At 41.1% G+C, this 22,465-nt stretch overlaps 1 protein-coding gene across 2 annotated transcripts in view; it reads right to left on the reverse strand.

The window, feature by feature from the left end:
* Positions 1-22,252, reverse strand: part of cnot4b (CCR4-NOT transcription complex, subunit 4b) — a 45,178-nt gene extending 22,926 nt beyond the window's left edge. The window contains exons 1-11 of one of the 2 annotated variants that reach the window (XM_076722124.1): positions 22,027-22,252; positions 11,246-11,484; positions 10,049-10,246; positions 8,586-8,672; positions 8,352-8,453; positions 7,486-7,611; positions 6,718-6,842; positions 6,183-6,386; positions 3,339-3,396; positions 2,787-3,042; positions 1,189-1,737 (exon numbers count right to left, since the gene is read on the reverse strand). In XM_076722124.1, the coding sequence (XP_076578239.1) occupies positions 1,189-1,737; positions 2,787-3,042; positions 3,339-3,396; positions 6,183-6,386; positions 6,718-6,842; positions 7,486-7,611; positions 8,352-8,453; positions 8,586-8,672; positions 10,049-10,246; positions 11,246-11,419 (1,879 nt within the window). In that variant the 5' untranslated portion in view covers positions 11,420-11,484; positions 22,027-22,252. The remainder of the gene's footprint in view (positions 1-1,188; positions 1,738-2,786; positions 3,043-3,338; positions 3,397-6,182; positions 6,387-6,717; positions 6,843-7,485; positions 7,612-8,351; positions 8,454-8,585; positions 8,673-10,048; positions 10,247-11,245; positions 11,485-22,026) is intronic. The other variant, XM_076722123.1, reaches the window with a different exon arrangement.
* Between the last annotated feature and the right edge of the window lie 213 nt (positions 22,253-22,465).

A 22,465-nucleotide genomic window follows, 5' to 3' on the forward strand; every position in this document is an offset into this window, starting at 1 on the left:
CTCTAAATTGTCCGTAGGTGTGAGTGTGAGTGTGTGAGTTGTATGTCTGTGTGTCTGTGTATGTAGCCCTGCGATCGGCTGGCAACCGGTTCAGGGTGTACCCCGCCTCTCGCCCATTGCTAGCTGGGATAGGCTCCAGCCCCCCGCAACCCCGAAATGGGATGCGCGGGTATAGAAGATGAATGAATGAATGAATGAATGAAATGCATATCGTTAGAAATGCTCCATAAAGGCAGACAGGCTGAGACAGATGCAAACAGTGCAAGTTTGGTGCCACATTGATGCATATGATCTAGGCAATATGTCTGCTCTTTTTGAAAAGTAGCACTTTTAGTTTCATGGTGGTAAATATGTGGTAAGGTCTGATAACACCGCAGTGGTATGTGTTCCCTTGTTTACACTGGCACACAATCCCTTTGCTGGGTGTGGCAATCCTGATGTGGGTGTGTTATGTGTGAATATTCTGCATGGCTAAGAATGCAGAGTCTCCCTACCTTCAAAGCAGTCTGGTGGTACAACAATTAGCACTGTGGTATATGACCAAAATCTCATATCCTGATAAATGTAATTTCATATCCATTTCATACTTAAACCACATCTATGTGACAGAAGTAGCCCCTTCTTTAGGTACGAGCTCCTTTTTCTGTCTTGACTGGTTGGAGTCCTTATCCTGTTTGGAATTACCCCATTCTGTGTCATGTTCACTCTCCTCCATGTTTGTTTGTGTTGCATTTCAGCAAATTTCCTGCCTGCATCCGTGCTGCATGGAAGAACACAAAGTGTCGCCCAAAAGGCTGCTGTATAGAGTAGGATTTGTGGCACAAAATGAACTATAGCGCAAAGTATGAAACAAAAGATGTTTTTCTCGCATCATACGATACATATCATCATATCGCACAGCCCTACCAACAATGTAATACATTTTTTAAAACTCATTGCAAAGGTCAAAAATGCACTCTCTCTCCCTCTGCTGTTCAAACAAAAACAATACTTATGTTATATTATATCACTTTATGCCCATCTTACATGACTACTCACCTACACAAATGCATTTATGCATGCTACAATGATTAGAAGCACACAGATGGCACTGAGCAACAACTATTGTTTACACCTGTAATCCAAAAGACATTCTTATACTTGTAGAGGCCAGATCTCCCAGACCACCTCTCCCTGAACCAGTCTTACCTGAGATGGGGATTCCTCCAAGCCCAGTATTGTGATGTCCTGGCAGCACTGTCAAGTCCAAGAAGCTGTTGTGTGAGGTGGAGACTGTTGGACTGACTCTGTGGTTCAAATGCACAAAGTTACTGCGTGAGGAGGGGGGACCCATCCAGGACCCACAAGATGCTGAGGAGGAGGAGGTGGAGGAGCAGGAGGATGAAGATGACGATGAAGAATGAGTAGGGATGCTGTAGGTACTGTAGCCTCCCCTGTAAGGGTGCTGATGCTGCCAGAAATGATGAGAGGGTGGGACGTGATTGGGGAGTCGGAGCCCTCCTGGGGGCCCAAGGCCTTTGTTTAGCAGGGGTCCATGAGTTCTGTGGAGGAAGGAGCTGGGCGGCAGGGAGTTGCTGAAGCTGTCTTCAACAGAGAGCTCCTTCTCTATGAGGTCAGCCAGAGCCCTGCGAGTGATGTCAAAGGGGTCAAAGCCCAGGTCATCCTCCTGCTGCTGTTTGGATGAGCCAAAGCCGAATGCTGCCTGCCAGTCTGTGGATGATGACACCGGGATGGTATCTGCACACACACAGATGAACAGTGAGCAGGCTTCAAAAAGACAGAGTGAAGCTTTAAAACGATTTAAACGATTCATCACTGATACACTGAACTCCCGAATACAGAGGGTCCCTCAAGCTCTGCCTGCTAGCAAGCTCTAACTACAGCGGTTGGTCCAGCAGAAATTATTTTACAATTGTGATACGTAGAAAAAATGTGTATTTTGTTCTAATCCATTTGAATAGTATTTCCGTTCGTACGTATGACAAGGAACTAATTCGATGTGATTTACTGAACTGATTCCAATATTAACCTTAATCCTGATTTCTATACAAACACCCTGGAGGAATAACTGAACTAACATTTTACTTATTTGTAAACTGGTTGGTTGCCATCCATACACCTAAAATTCAGGTTAACCAATGACTAGAAACAGGGTGAAGACGCTAGCCTTCCTCTGTCCAAGGCTCAAAAGCACACCGACCAACACCTCCAAAGCTCACTAATTAATTGGTTGTGTGTCATTTGTTCAATCCGTACTGAAGCAGAAATGTAAAATCAATCAATTGTTGGTTTTGGGAAAGTTACATGCTGATACAACTTGAGCTTGAGCTTTTGTGGACGTCAAGATATTTTATTCATTGTTTAGTTTAATTTCAACAAGCATGTTCTTGTAAAAAGTTGCTTTGTTTTTTAATTTGAGAGCCTTTATTTTTTTGTACTTTGTTGTACATTTTGTACATGAACACTTCATTCCAACTTTGTCCAATGAATTTTGAGTGAATTGAACTGTGAATCGTCTGTCATACTGAAGTGAGAGCTGCCTTTAGTATGATAAACTAAGTATGATACACCATAACAGTCACTACTGTAATCCAATGTAATTGACATGAATTCAAGCCCTCTGGGTTCAATACTTACCTAAAAGCATATATCTAGAAGATTTTGTATTATTAATATTTTCATATCGTGCACTTTTTAGGGCAATCTGAGACTTTTAAAGGGCCTATACACCCAGACAGACTGCTTCTTTTCACCCAAAATGTTGGTTATTCCTCCATCTGGCTTACCTGAGCTGAAGAGGCTCTGTGGCTCTGGTGCAGTGAGCCAGTCAGCATTGTTGTGTGGGGAGTTTGGGAAGCCACTCAGTCCGCTAGGGAGTGGGTTTGGATGCCTGAAGTTACTGTTGTCTGAGAACAGTGACTGGGACTCTGCTGCAGCTGCCTCAAACGGGGAGTGAACTGTGTGGCCTGTGACACTGATGGGAACCACCAGACTGGGCTTACTGAGGCCAGGGGGGGGCGATGGAGAGTCACTGCCCAGGAGCTACAAGACAGGAGAGAAGAGAGCCTCATGTTACTAAAATCCTTTGGTGGTCTCATGGATGTTCAAGTTTAACTGCAAGACATACATATGAACAAAACATAGAAAGATTCCATACAAAATACAAGGTATAATACGCAATTATGACAGACAGAGAGGATGGATATCAGTGTTTAAAGACTATTGACAGGGACAAGACATGCTAACAGTCAGGTGTTTTTAAGTCAGTTTCATATATAAAATCCGACCAAGTCTTAGGAAATTTCTTTTTTCACAATTCAAATGAGTCGATTTCTTACCAGTTGTGAGGTTTCACCGTTGCCTATACTGATGATGTCTGGCAGTTTGTTGCTGGGGCTGTAAAGACAAAAAATAATAAATGTATTCATCCACCAGTAGACTGTTCCAATCACATCTAACAGCATCAGTGCCAATATATAGTTACTGTAAATTGTTACATAAAAGGCGGTTGTGAAGTTTCAAAAAATTCTGTGAGCATGGTCAGCACAAACAAACAAAGACCAGTTGCTAATAGATGTTAAAAAAAACAAAATAAAAAAAACAAAAACAACAACAACAACATTGAGGTGGGGTAAAATTACCAGTAGCCTAAAACAGCCATTTTTCACATGGTGAATTTGGCAAAATTCAGCAACACTAATAGGCTCTGTGCGCAAGCCTCGTGACGTACTTCCGATTCCGCCTGAAATCGGCAAACCAGTTTCCGGTTTACTTCCCTCTCCAGTCAAAACAGCGCTAAAATAAATACAAGGAATGAAAAATGAATCAACATCCACGAAAGAAGACGAAGTATAATGTGAGAGGGACTTTTAAGTTCCAGAAGACGGTGGGTGGCTCTAATGAGCACTGTTGTGTGCCACTTTGTGCCGGCTCAAGTCGCTATAACAGCGAGCTTAGCTTCCACTGCTTCCCGAAGGACACCGAACTTCGTGCACAGTGGCTGCAGAAAATATGCAGGACGGGATTTTCGGTAACTCAGCATACGAAGGTATGCAGCCGACATTTCGAAAATGCCCAAATTCGAAATACCCCCAAAGGTAGACGGGTTTTAGCAGCAAACGCAGTGCCAACACTGTTTGAATGGAACAGCTACACAGCAACCAAGACAAGAGCCGGTGTTTGGGATCGCCGCCCTCGACTGACATCAAGCCGAGAAACATCACCTGTGCCCTGATCTTTGTCTGACACTGAAATGGACATAAAGTCAACACAGTTAGCACAACAAGTAACAGTAAAGAACATACGAAGCAAACACAAAACTAAAAAATTAGCACGTTGCTAACGTCACCAATAAATCACTTATCCTCGTACTGGTGAACGTAACTAGAGATGTAGAGACGAAACCCTTTTTCCCGTTTGCTCTTCGGAGCAGGGGAGTGGGCATCCACGATACGATGAACATCGTTGATAGATATCTTTGACAGATTTTGCAGGCATCTTGTAAAGTTCATTGTGATGACTAGCTGACGTTAGCAACGTATGTTCTTTACTGTTACTTGTTGTGCTAACTGTGTTGACTTTATGTCCATTTCAGTGTCAGACAAAGATCAGGGCACAGGTGATGTTTCTCGGCTTGATGTCAGTCGAGGGCGGCGATCCCAAACACCGGCTCTTGTCTTGGTTGCTGTGTAACTGTTCCATTCAAACAGTGTTGGCACTGCGTTTGCTGCTAAAACCCGTCTACCTTTGGGGGTATTTCGAATTTGGGCATTTTCGAAATGTCGGCTGCATACCTTCGTATGCTGAGTTACCGAAAATCCCGTCCTGCATATTTTCTGCAGCCACTGTGCACGAAGTTCGGTGTCCTTCGGGAAGCAGTGGAAGCTAAGCTCGCTGTTATAGCGACTTGAGCTGGCACAAAGTGGCACACAACAGTGCTCATTAGAGCCACCCACCGTCTTCTGGAACTTAAAAGTCCCTCTCACATTATACTTCGTCTTTTTTCGTGGATGTTGATTCATTTTTCATTCCTTGTATTTATTTTAGCGCTGTTTTGACTGGAGAGGGAAGTAAACCGGAAACTGGTTTGCCGATTTCAGGTGGAATCGGAAGTACGTCACGAGGCTTGTGCACAGAGCCTATTCCATCGATTCAAACACAGGCCTTTCTCAATATGCGTTCTTCTCTGTACTTGTGTTCTTGTGTACTTGAGAAACGTCATCAGTCTGAGCCCAAGTACTGTTCCAATTAAAAAGTCCGCATCTCGCAAAGTACAGTCAAATACCCGGATGTGTTCTTGCCCCTCCCATTTTATCGAGGATGCATCGGGTGGTGACTTGTGTGGACTTGGGGCAGCCACGTATCCCAGAATGCATTTCGTAGCAACGATCGCGGAGGAGAGGACTCACAACTGTAAAGTTACAAGTTTCGAAATACTACTGTTTTGGTAGTACGGAATGTGGTTTTAAGATTATTTTATGTGAGAAAGTGGATGTTAAAACTTAAAATCTGTGGTCGATTCATCACGATAGCGCGTAGTTTAAAATTTGCTCCAAAGTTTTCGGAGATAACCGGCAGACGAGCCGCGATGGTGACGTCATCAAGTACGCTGCCGTCCCTATTGCAGATTGACCATCCTGCGTCCTCCCGTCCTGGAGAGACTGTACTCCCAAGTCGAACTTGCTAAGTCCGAACTTGGCGTACTTGGTATTGAGAAACACTAACCACTGTGCTGCTCTCACTTTCTCTTTTTAACAGAAAAATGTGATGTGACTCTGATGAAAACTGTGCTATGGAAACATACATTACACTGACAACACAATCAGGTAAACCTGGAGGAAGATCTGAGTTAGCATTAACTGGGAAGCAAGTGAAAATAGGAATAAAAGCCTGTCCCTAATATGCCTGTTCCAAATAAAGGCCTGGTTCTCACTGCAATTGGGATAGACATAAAGAACTGATCATGTATAATTTAAATCCACTGTGTTCCTTATAATCTGATTGGCTGAAAGTCAATTTTAATGAGAGCCAGTAAGTCAATTTAAGTGCTACAAATGACTTCAAAACCTTGTAAAAAGGGGCAAATATACAGTATAGCATATACTTGGTTAGTACAGCCTCTGTATCAAGAGAAAAGCAAACAACTTGCAGAGTTGTAAATTTTTCGAACCATTTTAGATTACCTAGCAAGGTCACAGTTTGAAGAGAAAGGGGAGAGGGCCGGTACAGGGCCAAGGCTGAGGTCAGGTTCAGGCCCCTCAGGGGTCAAGTGTTCAGAGTCAGAGCCATCTAATGGCGGACTCTTTCTGTGGTCTAATGACAGACCGTTGGTTGTCCTCCCTGACGGCTGTAATGACAGCCAGCCATCTTTACTGGAGCTGTTAGACCTGTGACAGCACACAGAGAGAAAAGAGGGATCACACAAAGTCAAAACTCATCTGAATGGTTTAAAGCTGAGCATACATGTCTTCATTTACAATTTAAGTTCCACTGATGCATACAATCCTTGTAGTTTATTGTAGCTCATTATTTATCTGTATTTATCTTTGAATATTAAAAAAGTATTAAATCGGATTAATAATCATATTATTATCTTATCTCATGAAATAACGTGCTGCGTGTTACCAAGTACAAAAAGGAGATAAAGAAGAGTATGTCAAACAACTACTAAGACACAGTGATTAAAACACAGAGACAGACACAGTGGTGTCACAGTACCTCTGCAGAGAGCTAGCTTTGCCCTTTGGTTTGTCCCCTGACACAGCTGTGGTCTGCAGGAAGGTCGGGTTCATTTTGTAGAGGTCTTGTAGTAGTTTCTGCTCATACTCTTGATGTTTTCCTGCCTGGAAGCGAAAGAACAGATTAGAGAGAGCTATGTTTTCATATAAACATAATGTAAAAACACTAGGTACCAACAGTTGGTTTGTTATGATAGCACTACAATGGTATACTGTGAGGAATGAAAAGGGAACTTAAGGCAACTTAAAGAAATATACAGTAATACAGTAAATGGTCACTTGGCTTGAGCCCGTGGTAGTTTTTGCTAAGGGTTCATTCACTTTATTTACAGGCATATGATATACTCACTACATTCTGTAGCTAGACATGTCATATATTACAGAATTGCTGAAATAAGTTGGGCTACCTAAAAATACATGGTTGACATAGTTTATTGCAACTTCAAATGTTTAGGTTTTGGAAGAGTGTCAGTGTTCCAGGTATATGAGAACAATATTCATGGGTTTGCATTATTTATTCATTATTAATATTATGTATTGTATTATTTGCATTATTAGCATCATATGCATTGCTTTGACACTGAAGAAAATGCCTGAATTTGTTGATTGAGACAAGTTCTGAAGTTATGAGGAGTGTCTAATCACTATGATGTTCTTTTATGAACTATCATCCAAAACAGACGTTTGAAATAACTGCTGATCGCAGCAGTATGTATTTGATATAAACTAGTTCCCTGCCTTAACTTACCTGCATCTCCTCCTTTGTAAAACTGGCAGCTTCATCTCCCAGCTCATGTAGATACATGCAGTCTGGTTTGGGGCACTGCATGCTCTTCAAAAAGTAGCTGCAGTATTTTGTGGTTCCTAAGGAAGCCTGCAAAACACAATATATTCAACAATAACTCAATATTCAACTGGTGAACCTTCTATAAATTCAGATGCTCTCTCTCCTTTATCTAAATCAGGGGTGGGGAATGTTGGGAGGCCAATCTCAAGTATCATGACAGCTTGAAACATGTTAAACTGGATGAGCTGCAAGGACAGTCAGCACTCTTCTGCTGGTCTGGGTGCCCAACAGTCAGCTTTAACAAGACTACATTCAGACAGAGACAGAGTTACGCACACAAGTTTTGTGGTGAGTGAGCTAATAGTTATGAAGCTGAAACTTCATTCAGAAGGAGAATTTGTGAGGGAGTGCCTTGTTGCTGCTGCAGAGCTGCTAGCACCAGGGAAAGTAAAATTGTTTTAAAGTGTCAGTTTGTCTGGAATAATTCATAGAGATGAAGGAAAACTTGACATGGATACTCAGTGACAGCAAGCGTCTGTGTGATTTGGCCTTCATGGTGGACATTACCAAGTACCACTCAGAGCTGAACCTCAAGCTCCAGCCAGCTTCTCAGCTCTGCTTTGACATGTGAAATCATCTGAAGTGAAATTAAAGCTGTGGCAAGTGCAACTGGAAAGGGGGAACACTGCATTTTCCTACTCTGCAAAAACACCAGCTGTCATGACATCTGAATGTGTGTGAAATCTCCTTCAGGCATTTGGTGAGAGATTTCAGGACAAGAAAAGTAAACAAAAGAAAATGAACATATTTGCTCGACTGTTCATTACCTTAAGTGTTCTGCCATCTACAACTACATTGTTGACACACTGGATAGCTCTGAGAGCGTCTTCAGACCGAATATAAGTGACATAGGCACTGGCACTGGGCCCCTGAGAAAAAACACAAACAACAGAGACAAAGCCAACATTAAATACTGATTTCATCAATGTGGCTGCCTGACAGAGGTCTCCTTCCGACACTACTGCTATGTGTGGCCTGTTGTTTGCTGTGGGGGGCCTCACCTGTGAACCAGCATATGACGTGCTGTTGTTGATCACCACTTTGTGAATCTTCCCGAACTTCCCAAAATATTCTGGCCTCTTTAGTACCTGGTACACACAGAAGATACTTTCAATCATTTATCTTAATCCATCATCATCATCATAATTTTATACATATATCTACACACATACACATATATGTACATACACACAAAAATATGTACAGGTCTACTGTAAAAGTAAAAAATGTAAATACAATATTTAGCTTTTTTCGAGCAAGTCTACAAAATTTGAGAAACTGGAGTTTATTATTACTGCTGTATCATCTGCAAGGAGGATCTTAACTGTTTCCTGTCTCTACACACGGCTCTCAATAAAGGCTAAATAACCTAAAACAGGAGATAAGCTGCCGTTCTTCAGGAACACAATCAAAAGATGCATTACATGAAGAGCAATATGATAGGTATGAATGACATGAGAGGGAAAGCTGATCAGCTCAACAACCTGAACAGTGGCTGTCAGGTTACTCGGTCAGGTTTGAGACCCCTGGCCTAAGATCAACTGGAAGATGGAAGTATGAAACCTAAAACTTTTACTGTGATAGGGGAGAAAAAAGGGGGACAATCGGTTCCATTGGAACTGCGCAAACAAAAAGACACTTTTCTGTACATTATTCCTCCGAAAATGACTCATCTATTGAATATAAACAAACAGTTTTAGTCCAGAGGAAGTGTTTGTGTTGATGTTAATACTCTAAGCTGGACGGTAGGACTCTGGCTTAAAATTCTGCTCAGTCTTGGCAGTATGCATAGAGAGACAGAGTGTGTGTGTGTGTGTGTGTGTGTGTGTGTGTGTGTGTGTGTGTGTGTGTGTGTGTGGTAATACGGATAAGATTCCTGCTGGAACCTACTCTATTCCTGCAATGAAGTTTTTGGTTTAGAAGGGGTTATTTGGTGATATTCAAGGTAGAAGTGCAGCTATACTCTGATACAGTGATTCCCTGATTGCAAAAACACTGGCAGAGCTAATGTAGGAACATGGCGGGTGCCTGCTCAAGCTTGTGTGAGCTGACCTATCAGAGTAGACAGGGCTTATCGGGCAGGGGAGCTTAAAGAGACAGGAGCTAAAACGGATTGTTTCAGACAGAGGGTGAATAGTGGTGCTGCAACAATGTACAGTATGAGAAAAGCAATGTTCTTTGAAGATTAAAACATGTAAACCTATCCTTGTAGACTCTCCGCAAATAGTATGAACAGCAGGAACTTGAGTGTGGGAGGTGTTAGCAGACCAAACTGCTGCAGCAGAATTACATCCCATTCATTTAATGCTTATTCTAGTAGTTATGATAGAGCCTTACTACAGTTTTAGTTACTACTAAAAATCAAGAGTCAACATCAAACTAGTACAATACTCCTTTTATTTTGTGTGTGTGTGTGTGTGTGTGTGTGTGTGTGTGTGTGTGTGTGTGTGTGTTTGTGTCTCACCTCAGGGTCAGCCAGTCTTTGAGACAGCCCCACTACAAACACCAGGTTTCTCTGGACCACTCGGACACTGGCGAGATGTTTTCTGTTCTCTGTGATCTTCTGCTTCTTCTCGTTCTGCTTCTGCTTCTTCTCATTCTTTATCCTCTGTAGCTCCTCCTGTGACAGCGGCTTGTACACTGCTGGGTCTTCTGGGTACGGCTGCAGAACACACACATTATTCAAGGAAAACATCCCCAGTCAGACGCTCTGCCACTGTTAAGTATCAATCTGTGCTCTTCAGTTCTCCCAGGAGTTCGTAACAACTGTGCGAGTCGTCTTTTTGATGAGTGTGAAGTGTCGACTGAAGTTCAAATGAGAAGTTTCACTTTACGACCAGTGTGATTTTAGACTTCTGAAGTCTGCCATTGATCCTATCCAAGATGTGTCAGAGACTACATTCAGGCTGCAGGTGAATGTGTCCAGTGTATGATTTTCTTCCTTGTGTGTGGATAATTCCAGTTGATCAAGTGTTGTAGTTTGTAGTTTGCACCATTATTTTGATTGTTTCTGATCATACTGTATTCATTCAAGTTTATTTCTGAGATCCGGGAACATCTGTGACATCACTACGACAAAGTCTGACAGGTCAATAAACACGAGTAGACAGGCAATCAGACAGTTTGGAAACAAGTGGGCAATTTATCCCATTATCTAAACCCTTACATGGAGGTACAAGTGTAACAAGTCAAAGGAGGCATGCAATACTACAGTACATGATGAATGCATTGTTAGGACAAATAAAAATGCTTAAATATTGATCAGTTTTGATTTAATTCAATTATTAATTAATAGATAAAGTATGTTATCTAGAAAAACAAATGAAACAGGTTTAGTGCTTGTCTGTTTGCTTTCACTGTAAACAGAAATCTACTGGAATGTGTATGGTCAAACAAACGAGAAATATGAAGACATTTCTATGGGTTCTGGTAACTTGTGATGGGACATTGTCATTTATATTGACATGACACATTATAGATTAAATGATGAATTTTCAATCAGGATTAATCAATCAAAAAATACAATTAAACCAGCACACAGTTAAACATGATTGCTGGAACAATTGAATGAGCGGTAAATCACAAGTGAGCATTATGGCTTTCTGATGGACTAGTGTCAGCTATTTTAAGGGATCGGGCTTCCAAGAAGACGGAGGTCTACCTTTCTGCAGGCGGGACAGAGACCGTTCTCATCTGTCCTGATTCGATGCCAGCAGAAGCGGCAGATCTGGTACCCACAGGTGCAGGGGAAGAAGTTGACGTCATCGATCTCCAGTGGTTCCATACACAGCGGGCACTCCATTGGGCCATCCTTCCCCTCGGGGTTCCGGGACATCCTACGATTTCACACTATTGAACTGGCCAGCTTTCACAGGACAGGGACAGGAGGAGCTGCAGATACTGCAACAGAGAAAAACTGGAGCTTAGCTACATTCTGGTGACAAATGGAAATGTTCTTCCAGAAGCCCAGAAAGAGACATTGCCGTGACAAAAGCTGCACACTTTATGGATAATTGTCTTAAAAAGAAATGTTTCATTGTTTAGTTCAACGTACAGTTCAAATAATTGTTCAGTTGTTATATTGACTGCTGTAATTAAAGAAACACATGAACATGAACGCTAAATAAAGATCAAAGAACAATGCAAAACTGAGACAAAAAATGATTCTACATTACTGTAGACATAGTGTATTGAATGCCTGAGTTACCAGCATATCAGCTAAATAAACATGGCCTAATATGGTGAGATATAGGACAAGTATTTTTGTTATGAAATATGCCTTTCAGGGCCCATCACACGTCATCTTAAGTGGTTTAAAAGGTTAAATAATGAGTTGTAAGGGTGCCGAATGTGCTGCTTTCCAGCCAATGATGTGTGGATTCAGTGTGAGTCACAACCATGAGAGTTAATGAAGCTGTCATTATGTAGCTGTGTCACAGGCGGCTGGAGAGAAGATGTTAAACTTTGTTTAGATCAGCCTAAGTGGCCAATTAAACTGTTCTAAAAACCTCTGCAGGCAGACGCTGCTGGTTAATTGGTAAGAAATTGGGTCATTTCACAACTCATGATTTACTTTGATGCATGGGTGGGCACTCAGCTAATGGACAGACAACGAGCAAAGCTGCAACCAAAATATCTGACATTTCCTGCTCGTTGTAAGACACACTTTGTTTTTCTTTATGTGTTAGCAGGATTTTCAACTGGAGCTCAGAAAGGCTTTCTGCAAGTTTCTGAAACTGATGTAACACTATTTACGATAACAGCACTGCCCATCTGTGGTCCAGGATTTAGGGGATTTGTCAGCAGAAATGGATATAATATTCAAAATCATGTTTTCAGTGTATAATCACCTGAAAATTCGAATTGTTGTGTTTTCTTCACCTTGGAATGAGCCCTTCATATCTACAGAGGGAGCAGGTCCAGAGCCAACTTTAGTCCAGGCAGTCTGTTCAGGTATTAATATCCACAATAGGACCTTTTCTGTGACAACATCTATATGTGATGTCTGTTGTGTCAAACATTGTGTTTGATTGATTTAGTTTTTTCTAAATATGAACCCACAACTTGAAATAAAGTGTTGTTGAACTGATGGACTGCTGTCGTGCCAGCTGTAAGCCGTCCATTAACAATAAACCAATACAAACAACCAGGACACACATAAATCTGAGTTTTTTTCCCCAAAGGCCTTTCAAACCCTGTGTGGCACAGGAGAATAACTCATTACAACTACTCAATCTACTGCAGTGGTTTTGGTTGCAACCAAATGTTGGCTCAAATGCTTTTTGTTAAGGTTAGACTTAGTGGTCTACAAAAATCCTGTGTGGTAAAAACACACATCTCAAGCTTGTCTGCTGGTATCACACAACAGAAAACTAAAGAGATGAAAAAGGGATAAGACCCAACAAATGAGCCTTCATTTGAATGAAATGCTCATTACATGCTGTTTTGGAGACATCTACAGAGCACAACTTGTGAGAAGGAAGTTTTGATTTCCCCTATACTATACTATACTCCTATACTTTCACAACAAAATCCCTTGCTTGGTTAGTGCAACCAACCACCACCATGGCCAAAAGCTAAGGCTAATGTTAACTTGATGACCACCTTAATCAGGCTTTTTTTGACCAAATTATCTGAGATAATGAGTGGTATTCCCAAATCCAAGCTTCTTAAAGCCCCTTCAGAAACCTGTGGATGATGGTGCAGATGCTACGTCTTTGTCTGATGGACAGCCAACTCCCAACACTCAGACAAAACAGGCAACCTAACAGCTGGAAAAGTGGCAGACCAGCTAATTGTTAAGGCAGTGGACAACTGAAGCCTGACTTTATGATTTAAGACAGTCAGCTAGACTTGTCAATTAAACCTACAACATCTTGAACTTTACCAAGAGGAAAACATGTCAGTGCTCTCTGTACCTCTGCTGTCTAACTGATGAAGTACCCAGAATTTCCATGTGGGTCTGCCCAGGCAGCAGGACAGGGAGTGAGTGGACGACGGCTAAAAATACCCTGCCTGTCCTGAGTGTGGTGGGGTGGAGTCAGGCGAGTCTTCTCTCTTTTAAGGGGAAGTCCAGATGGGCAGCAGCGATGCTCCTGCAGCCTCCCCTTTCCTCCCTGTTGGACATGTATGGTCATCAGTGATCCCTCCAGCAGCTCAGCACAGGGAGCAGTTCTACAGAGTTAGCTGCTGCTACATGAAATGAGCCTGAATAGCACACTGCATGAAATTAGTAACAGCATTTTAGTAAGGCCAGCATTGCCCCAGGTGCCAGGCTCATATTTCCATAACCACAAGATCGTCACTTCAGCTGACAAGATATTATTTACTTCAACATCTACTGCTACACCTCTTAGTAGTCTGACAAAGAAGCCTCATCTGCTCAGCCAACCTCTGACTCCTTTTCCTGCTTGCTTTATGTCCGTCCATTGGAGTCCTCACAGTGGAGTCTCTGTCAAGTTGCACATTGGTTTTTGTGGTGTCCTCCAATCCATCTAAGAGCAGCCCCCAAAATTCGGAGACTGCAACTTTGCTCTTAAGTCCCCACTGATTTGTGCCGTTTGTGCAATGCTCTGCATCATGTGTGTCCTCTTCACATCATACAGGCCTAGGACATTCACTCCTTCAATAAAGAAAAATCCTCAGCATTGGAAGACACAGGACGTGCATGTTCAGCTTTATGAAATGCTAAGAGAAAAGACTAGACTTAAGCCGAGATGAGCAGTGGGCTACAGAGCTCAGGTAAAGCTCACTTCTTTCTACCTTCCAGATTTTTTTCATTTTCAAACTTGCAGTCTTCAGATCCAACCAACTCTGGTGACATCACTTGAGGACATTTACCAGACTTCACACAGCTGAAGATACTGCAGACTTCATATAAGATTTAGCTGCATTGTTCACACACCAAGCAACATACAGATAGACAACACAGAAAATCATCATGTCTACATTCAGAAATCCCAGCTCACCGAAGTGTCAGCAAGGCAGTCTGTTCATGGCTACTAAGGCAAAACTCTTACTAAAGCAAGCTCTTCTGCACGTTTAAGTATTGTATCTCCAACCAAATGGAGGTAATGGAGGGGTGATCAGTGCCAGTTGCTATAATAAGTGCTAGCCATGGGGTCGCTATGTGTTTCATGTCTGAAAGCCTGGGTGTGGTAAGGCAGATGATTCTGGAGGCAATTTGTGTGATGCCAGTAAATTGGTTTTACTTGGAGATGTTTAAGATGGTAAAGAAGCAGGGGGAACAGTAAAGGCTATAAATAGGCTACAGTTCATTATCATTTAAAAGTAACCTTTTTAGGCTTTTACTTTATGAAAGGCTTGTTTTGGTTCATGTTTCTGGACTCCTGCTCCAGTCTGTCCGTATATTTGAGTCTGGCCTGAGTAATCTCATTCTTAATCTGTCTGTTTTAAGGACAGCCAGGATTAAGCCTCCTTCCACATCAGTGCTTGATGTGAGAGGTGATCCAAGGTCTAGAGTTCAGATGTTTTTTGATGTTTTTGTGGGTATGGTGGTGGTAATGTGATACAGCTTTGAAATGCATGTGTGTGAGACAGTCTGAGACTGGTGCTACAACGCTCTGGACGGAGACTGTTTTTGTTTTAAAACACATTCAGTTTTAGAATGAAAATGTAGACATAGCAAGAGCTTCAAGGTTGTGTGGTGAAGGTTCATGTTTGTGTGTGTGTGAGGCAAATTGATGGTGCATTGCAATCCTGATTCTAAATAAAGTTGGGACCACAAAAACACTGTACATTTACACAGTATGATTAGTATGAATGTAATATCAGTGATAATGTTTATATGACAAAGGAAATTTACTGAGATTTGTACTGCTCATTTGAAATGTAATATATAGTTGTGTTTGCATAGCAAAATGTGTTACATCCCTGCAATTTACCATCAGGGGCATCAATAAAATGTTCGTCTGAAAACATTTCTTGTTAGTGTTTAGATGGTGGTCGTGATGATGTGTATGCAATATTTATATCCTTTACAGCCACATGCCTGTTTAAGTGATGAACTGCGCTGCTTGTGGTGGTTTTAGAGATAGTAACAAGTGTTTTATACTCGTGCTACCATGTTGTGGCCTGTGCCACAAATCTTTCAACATCTGCACCACCCGTGCCACGTGGAAAAAAGTTAACCTACAGCCCTGTAAGGAATTCATATATTTTTCTTAAGGATAAGGTTGGTTACAAAATGAAACCTTAAGAGGCCTTCACATAAAACAGCAGATGATTAGCACCTCTGCGAAGCACTGACAACAATGGCGTCAATCAAGACAAAAAAAAATCAAGAGCAACAGCAGGATTTATCATGTTTCATCTGGGCTGTGTCTATCCATTAGTTTGATAATCAGGTATTTTAATGTTTATTTGAAAGTAAAACAAGTAATCAAAGAGTCTTTTACACACTATGACAATGCATTAAAAATAGAGCTTGTAGCCCAGGGCACTCTAAAATGAAGAAACAGTGGTGTGCTTGAATACATATCTAATAATAATTGTATTTATTGGTATAGTAACAGCAGGAACTCTGATGTATTAGCTACAATAAGCTTTAGTTTGATAGGTACAACTTATCTTTAACTATGTTACAGATTTAGTAGAATTAAAGGTTTGCCAGATTAAAAGTGAAAAGTGTGAACAAGCCTTCTCAGTTGATGGTTTTTCTTTATTTTTATTATTTTCTACATTATATACTAATACTGAAGACATCAAAACTATAGAACACATATGGAAATATGTAGTGAGCAAAAAAGCAGTCACCTTTTACTTTGAAATCCACTTTGAATGTTATTGTAGACTACGCAGAAAAACGAACTGATTGAAATTAAATTGATATTCGTTGAATTTTTAAATATTGTGTATTAAATGTTTGAAATATTCATTTGTTCAGACAACAAAGTGTGCTTCAATCTTAAAATACAGAATTCAGAAACATTACAATGGAAAACAGAATTTTGGAAAAAATAAAGCCGATCTGGTTTTGGTCATTGTCCTGTTGAAAATCAAGTGATGGTCCCACAAAGCACAAACCAGATGGGATGGCATGGAGAGCTGTGGTCGCCGTGTTGGCTAAATGTGCCTTGAATTTTGAATAAACCACCTACAGCATCACCAGCAATGCACCCCCACACATCACACCTCCTCCTCCATGCTTCATGGTGGGAACCACACATGCAGATACCCTCTCTCTGCATCTCACAAAGACACGACTGTTGGAACCAAAAACCTCAAATTCTTTGCAGCAATTTTGCCATGACAGCCTGATTCACACAGTCTCTTCCCAACACTTGATGTTGAGATACGTCTGCTACATGAACTCGTGAAGCATTGATGTGTGGGCACTGATATGTGCTGCCATTAATTGCCAATTTCTAAGGCTGGTATTTTTACCATCTGTGGGTTGTCTCTGGACATTTTCTGTCCCTGCTCCACCGTGTCCACCGTAAAATCGAACTCCTCCCAACATTATGTCCCATCTGCCTATCCTGTTTCACTTGGAAATACAATGATGATACGGAAAACAGAAATTGAAATGTTGTTTCATCTGGACTTTAAAGGATCTACTTTTTACCCATCCTCTTGACAATTTAACAGAGTCATGTTTAAAAGAGAGAGAGAGAGAGAGAGAGAGAGAGGGAGAGAGAGAGAGAGAAGGGGGGGGGCAGTGTGCTAGAGCACAAGAGTATAGCCAATGGCTTCTGAGACTGAAGAATACATAAAAGTATTTTGACTTGCTTTACACTTTTTAAATCCACATGTTCTCTCAAAGTTTTGATGTCCTCAGTATTAATGCAAACTTAATTAGAAATTCTTTCTGATGACAAAATATCCTTGAACTGTAAAACACAGAATTCAGAAAAAATAAAATGGAAAACTTGGAAAAATTTGGGAGGCTAAAGTTTTCACCTTGCAGTTGCCTGCCTCTGCCAACCAGTCAAATCACAGTTTATATCCATGTTTGTCCAGGCTTATACAATGAACATAGTGGAAACTTTGAATGAATTTGATAAAAAGTATTAAAGTGCATTTTTGTCCAAGTGGAAGTTGTCACTATATAAACATGTTTGATTCCAGTGAATAATTTCCAGTGAGAAACATGTTGATGTTCACTTACAGACTATTCTTACAGAGGAGAACAGAGGACTGATGGAGAGCTTCACCACATGATGCGACAATCGCCTTAAGCTCAATATCAGCTAAACCAAAGAGCTTGTGGTCAACTACAACACTTCAAATATGGATGTTGCTGCAAAGAAGCTACAAATTCTACTGCAAGATCATTGAAGGTCACAATTGACGAGCAGTTTGTAAATGCAGGTTCAACAGTTTGTATATATGAAACAACATTCAAACGTGTTTTTGATGAAAACCAAAAATACTTTGAAATACATATATTTGTGGGTTTCCACTACATTTATTTAAAACAAGAAATATTTGTGTGTGCCTCTGAATATATTTGTGAACCTTATTTTTTATATATATGGAATTTTTTCAATTATATTCTCATTGTGTGTGCATTGAAAAATATTCATGCACTGAGTCTTTCATATATAAATCTCTATTATGAACCCGTATATGTGATCTAGGCTTATGGGTTTGTTGTGGGAAGTCAGTCTCTCCAAGCGGTAGCACGTTGCGGCAGTGCTAGAAAAGTGAAGCGGTAGCTAAGTTACTTTAGTCAGATGTAAAGTGGCTAAATAAGCATAAAAGTGACTGAAAGGCCATGTACTGTGTTCGCTGTCACAGATGAGAAATAAAAAGTCCCTTTTCATGAAATCTTAAGACAGCGTCCTCCTGTGTAACTCACAGCAAGGGTGTGTGAAATCCTACTTACCACAGTTTAATCAGTGAACACTGAGCTAGCTGCTAGATAAGCATAGTGACAACGGACACTCAGTGTCAATCAAAGAAATGGACACGTCCGACACTGACAGTAAAAAGTGGAGCTGCAGACTACCCGTAAACTACACTGTGTCATCTTTGAAGTAGTGGACACATGCAAGTCTGCAGCGGTGGAGATCAATTTTCAAATTAGAATTAAAATCACGACACCACTATTCCATATGTGTTATTTCATAGCTTTGATGCCTTAAGTATAAATCTACAGTGTTGAAAATAATATGGAAAATCACTGAATGAGAAGGTGTGTCCACACTTTTGACTGGTACTGTAGCTTGATTAAACAATCAGTGATGATCACCAGTCTACAGCCATGCTAGCAGGTCTGTGAGGCTGTGCTTGTTAGCAACATGATACCACGTTGACAATGGCAATGTTGATCTTCATATTGTTTGTAAAATTAGGTTGGTTTAATGATTTAGATTAAATGACTGGTTTAGACCTTTATCTCTGCCCCATTATTTGTTTTTAATCTCCAGGGGATGTCAAGAGTACTTATATTGTGCTGTCAATTATGTGAACAATGGATGGTTAGTTCTGAGTGGGAGAACAAAGCAGCAAGGTCAACCTGTTGGATCTCGGCTGCCTTTGTCTGGTTTTAACTCTTTATTTACAGACTTATGACACAATCACTATGTGTCTTTTCAGAGTAAGTGGTGCTGTGCAGACTTGTCATCAGATACCTGTTCATAACACTATACATGTTCTGGAACAGAAATTTTAATGCAACTTTAAATGTTCTGGGTTTTTGCCTTTATGTGCACAGGTTTTTAGAACACTGCAAATATCTGAATGTCAATGCTGAATGTATGGGATATAAGGACCATGTTGATGAGACATTCTGAGCTTCAATCCTGTCAAAAACATTCTGATAAGTAACCAAAAACTGTCGACTTTTTGCAGATTTAGCCACTCCTTCCATTGTCTGAAGGGATATATTTAAAAATTTTCCCACCAGGGTTCCCATCATACTTTGGGTGATGTAAACAGGAACTGTGATGTTGCCATAGAGACAGTGGGTTAACTGTGGGTTAGCATTTATTTTTCCTGCTGATTTCAACAGCATGTGTTTGATGTTGGTGCCTTACAATTTGATTAAGTTGTGACTCTTCAAAGAAGTTTGATTCAAATGGCATCAGTTGCAACTATTCTAACCTCTGCAACTATTCCAAAGGGCAGACCATCCGCCAAATATCAGTCATACGAGCCCTGTGCAAATACAGTTTTAGTAGAAGGGGAAACTGTATTGTTGTGACAGTTCTTCATTCACTCTGCTTTCCTGCATGATTCTAAACTGGGTAAACTGATTTCTCCTCCAGTGTTTGACAGAAGAGGCATTCCTGCTCACTCACCCACAGCTGCAGGCAGAACCTGAAATATATCTATTGACCTTGTGTCTGTTACCTTAAACAACATGATCAGACATTCCCCACACAGGTTCTGTTGCCTGAGAATAAACCAGGCTGAAGCCATCACTGACCTGAGACAACATGGCAACACACACAAAACGACAGTGATACAAGGAAAGCACATACAAGGAAGGTCATGCTGACTTTTGCTCATAATGCAGTTATGAGCGTTTCTGATTAATGATTAACTGAAATGTATTGTCTGCGTGCTCATAAAGAAACACAAACACCCAGTAAGAGTTTCAGACATTGAGCCGGCGACACTGCCAACACACACGGAACTATTTGACTTCAAACCTGACTATCTCAGGAGCACTCATTTATAGAAAAACATGACCACACTGGTCAAGAGCAGGAAGCAATGTCACAGAAATGTGTTAAGAAAAGTTACATTAATAGCACTATCATAGGTACATAATAAGCACACCTCAACACTAGTTTACAATACCTGACATTCAGTGACAATACTAAAACAATACTTACTAATAAAATACTTCAAAAAATCACAACTCAGTGTCCACTTACAAAACATAACTTTAGTACAGTACAAGAACTTTGCCTGAATTTGAAAACAAGACATTCATTGCTAGGAAAAGTATTGATGTTTGATTCCCAACTCTGCACACTAGTAACCTCAGGCTCAATTTCATATGAATTAGCCTGGGTTTGGTTGACACCAATTCTTTAGAAAAAACTACAGCTGTCGACTATGTTCACCACCAAGTTTCTAACTTTGTGTGTCTGCTGCGAGTAGAGTGCAATGGCTTAATCAGAGCTTTTTCACTTAACACTGCTGTCTGCTGTTGCTGGAAGCCACTTCATGAGACTGCAGGTTTAAACCACAACAATGAGCTTAAATGAAGTTAAAGAAGCTTCATGGAGCTTTGAGAAACTGCAGAGTTGATGAGAGTTCTCTGTGGGTTTATGATTTTGCATTACCATTTGATCCATTGATAACACAAAGGTGTTTTTCCATAAATCAACATTAAAACTGAACACTACAATGAAACATGGTGAGCAAATGAAGAAGTGTAAAGCCACATTAGCGTGTCTTTGAGGCTGGCTTGTGGACAACTAACAGAAGTGTTTAGGAGGAGGATGAGTCCAATGAGGGGAGTGTCAAGTGTCAACAGAGCTGTGGCAGACAAACACACTTCCCACCTGAGAAATAAGGCTGACCTTCGCCTCTTCTTTCATACAGAGGCAGAGCTGTTTGTTTTGGTGGTTAAGGCCAGAAGCCAAAAATTCAACCGTGACTGCATTTGACCACATCATACCATGTCACGCTTTTTTGGATTTTTTTTTCTTTTCTTTTCTTTGGTGCACGATAGGGAGAGGACGGAACTAAGTGTGTTCAACTATTCGTCACATGATCAGAGTGGCTCTGAAACGGCGTAACCCGACTGAATGCGCCAAACCTTAAAGTTTAATATGCAAAGTTTGCAAGCTGTGTTTAGTGCCGGATTAGATAATATATAAATAGACAAGTAATGTGCTTGTCTAATTGTCACATACTTATAATAAGGCGTGAAATGGCATGAAGTATTGGTTTGAGGGTGAGAACCAGCTTTGTTGCCAGTCATGTGCCGGCTGAGGTGACACTGAAGTGGGGCGCTGCCGGGCTAAGCTAAGCTAACCAGCGAAGCTAACCGGCTTGGCTGCTTGCCTGGAATGCTGCTAGCTACTGTCTGCCGTGTATGACGTAGGCTAATGGCAGACAGCCTTTTCCAGTGCTGTACTGTAGCATGGAATACAACGCTCACTGTGTGATAAAACCTCCCGCCAAAGTTAGCAAAAGACAATGGCACTGCCTCGCAAAGCGAAGTGTTGTTTAGAAGTTGCGTTCCTTCCAAATGTCTGTCGGGAAGAGGAGTTTGCGCGGCCTGCCGTCCGCCGGCAGAGCCCGACATAACCTAAATAACGTTACCAACCCAACGTGAGTGAAGCTGCTGCTCTCCTCCCGGAACGGCGCCTCTGACACACCAACAGTCATTTGACGACTGGATTAGGCTTTGGCTTAACTATGCCACTCATGTCCCCCACTGGAAATGATGATTCAGTGGATAGCCTAGTTTATGGCGTTGGTTTAATTGGGATAACTGGAAGTGTGGATACTCACCCTGCCTGTGTGTTACTGGAGACTCCTGTCCAGGATGTTGAGGGAGAAGTCTGCCTGGATGGGACAGGAACTCCGTCCTAGAAAGCTCCCGTGGCGGGAACTCGGTAGCCGCTGTCTTATGGAAACAACCGGCCTTTTCTCTCAGCTTATAAAGGTGCTGGCAACCTACTTACACCACAAACCACCATCTTACATTGAAAGGAGGAGAGAACAGGGACAACTACACAACTCACTGAGTCGGCGCAAATCATCCTGATGCTTCGTGCATGGAATGATGGGTATTGTAGTCTCTACTAACGAATCAGCAAACCAAATCTATGTACAAATAGTGTTGTTGTTCATTAGTAAGGCTAATAGTAATACTGCTTTGAATGGTCCAAAAAATATAAATAAATATCTTAAATATCAACTATTTTACATTATAATGTTTTTATACTGG

This window comes from Chaetodon auriga, chromosome 22 (genome assembly GCF_051107435.1).
Source record: "Chaetodon auriga isolate fChaAug3 chromosome 22, fChaAug3.hap1, whole genome shotgun sequence".
NCBI lineage: Eukaryota > Metazoa > Chordata > Actinopteri > Chaetodontiformes > Chaetodontidae > Chaetodon > Chaetodon auriga.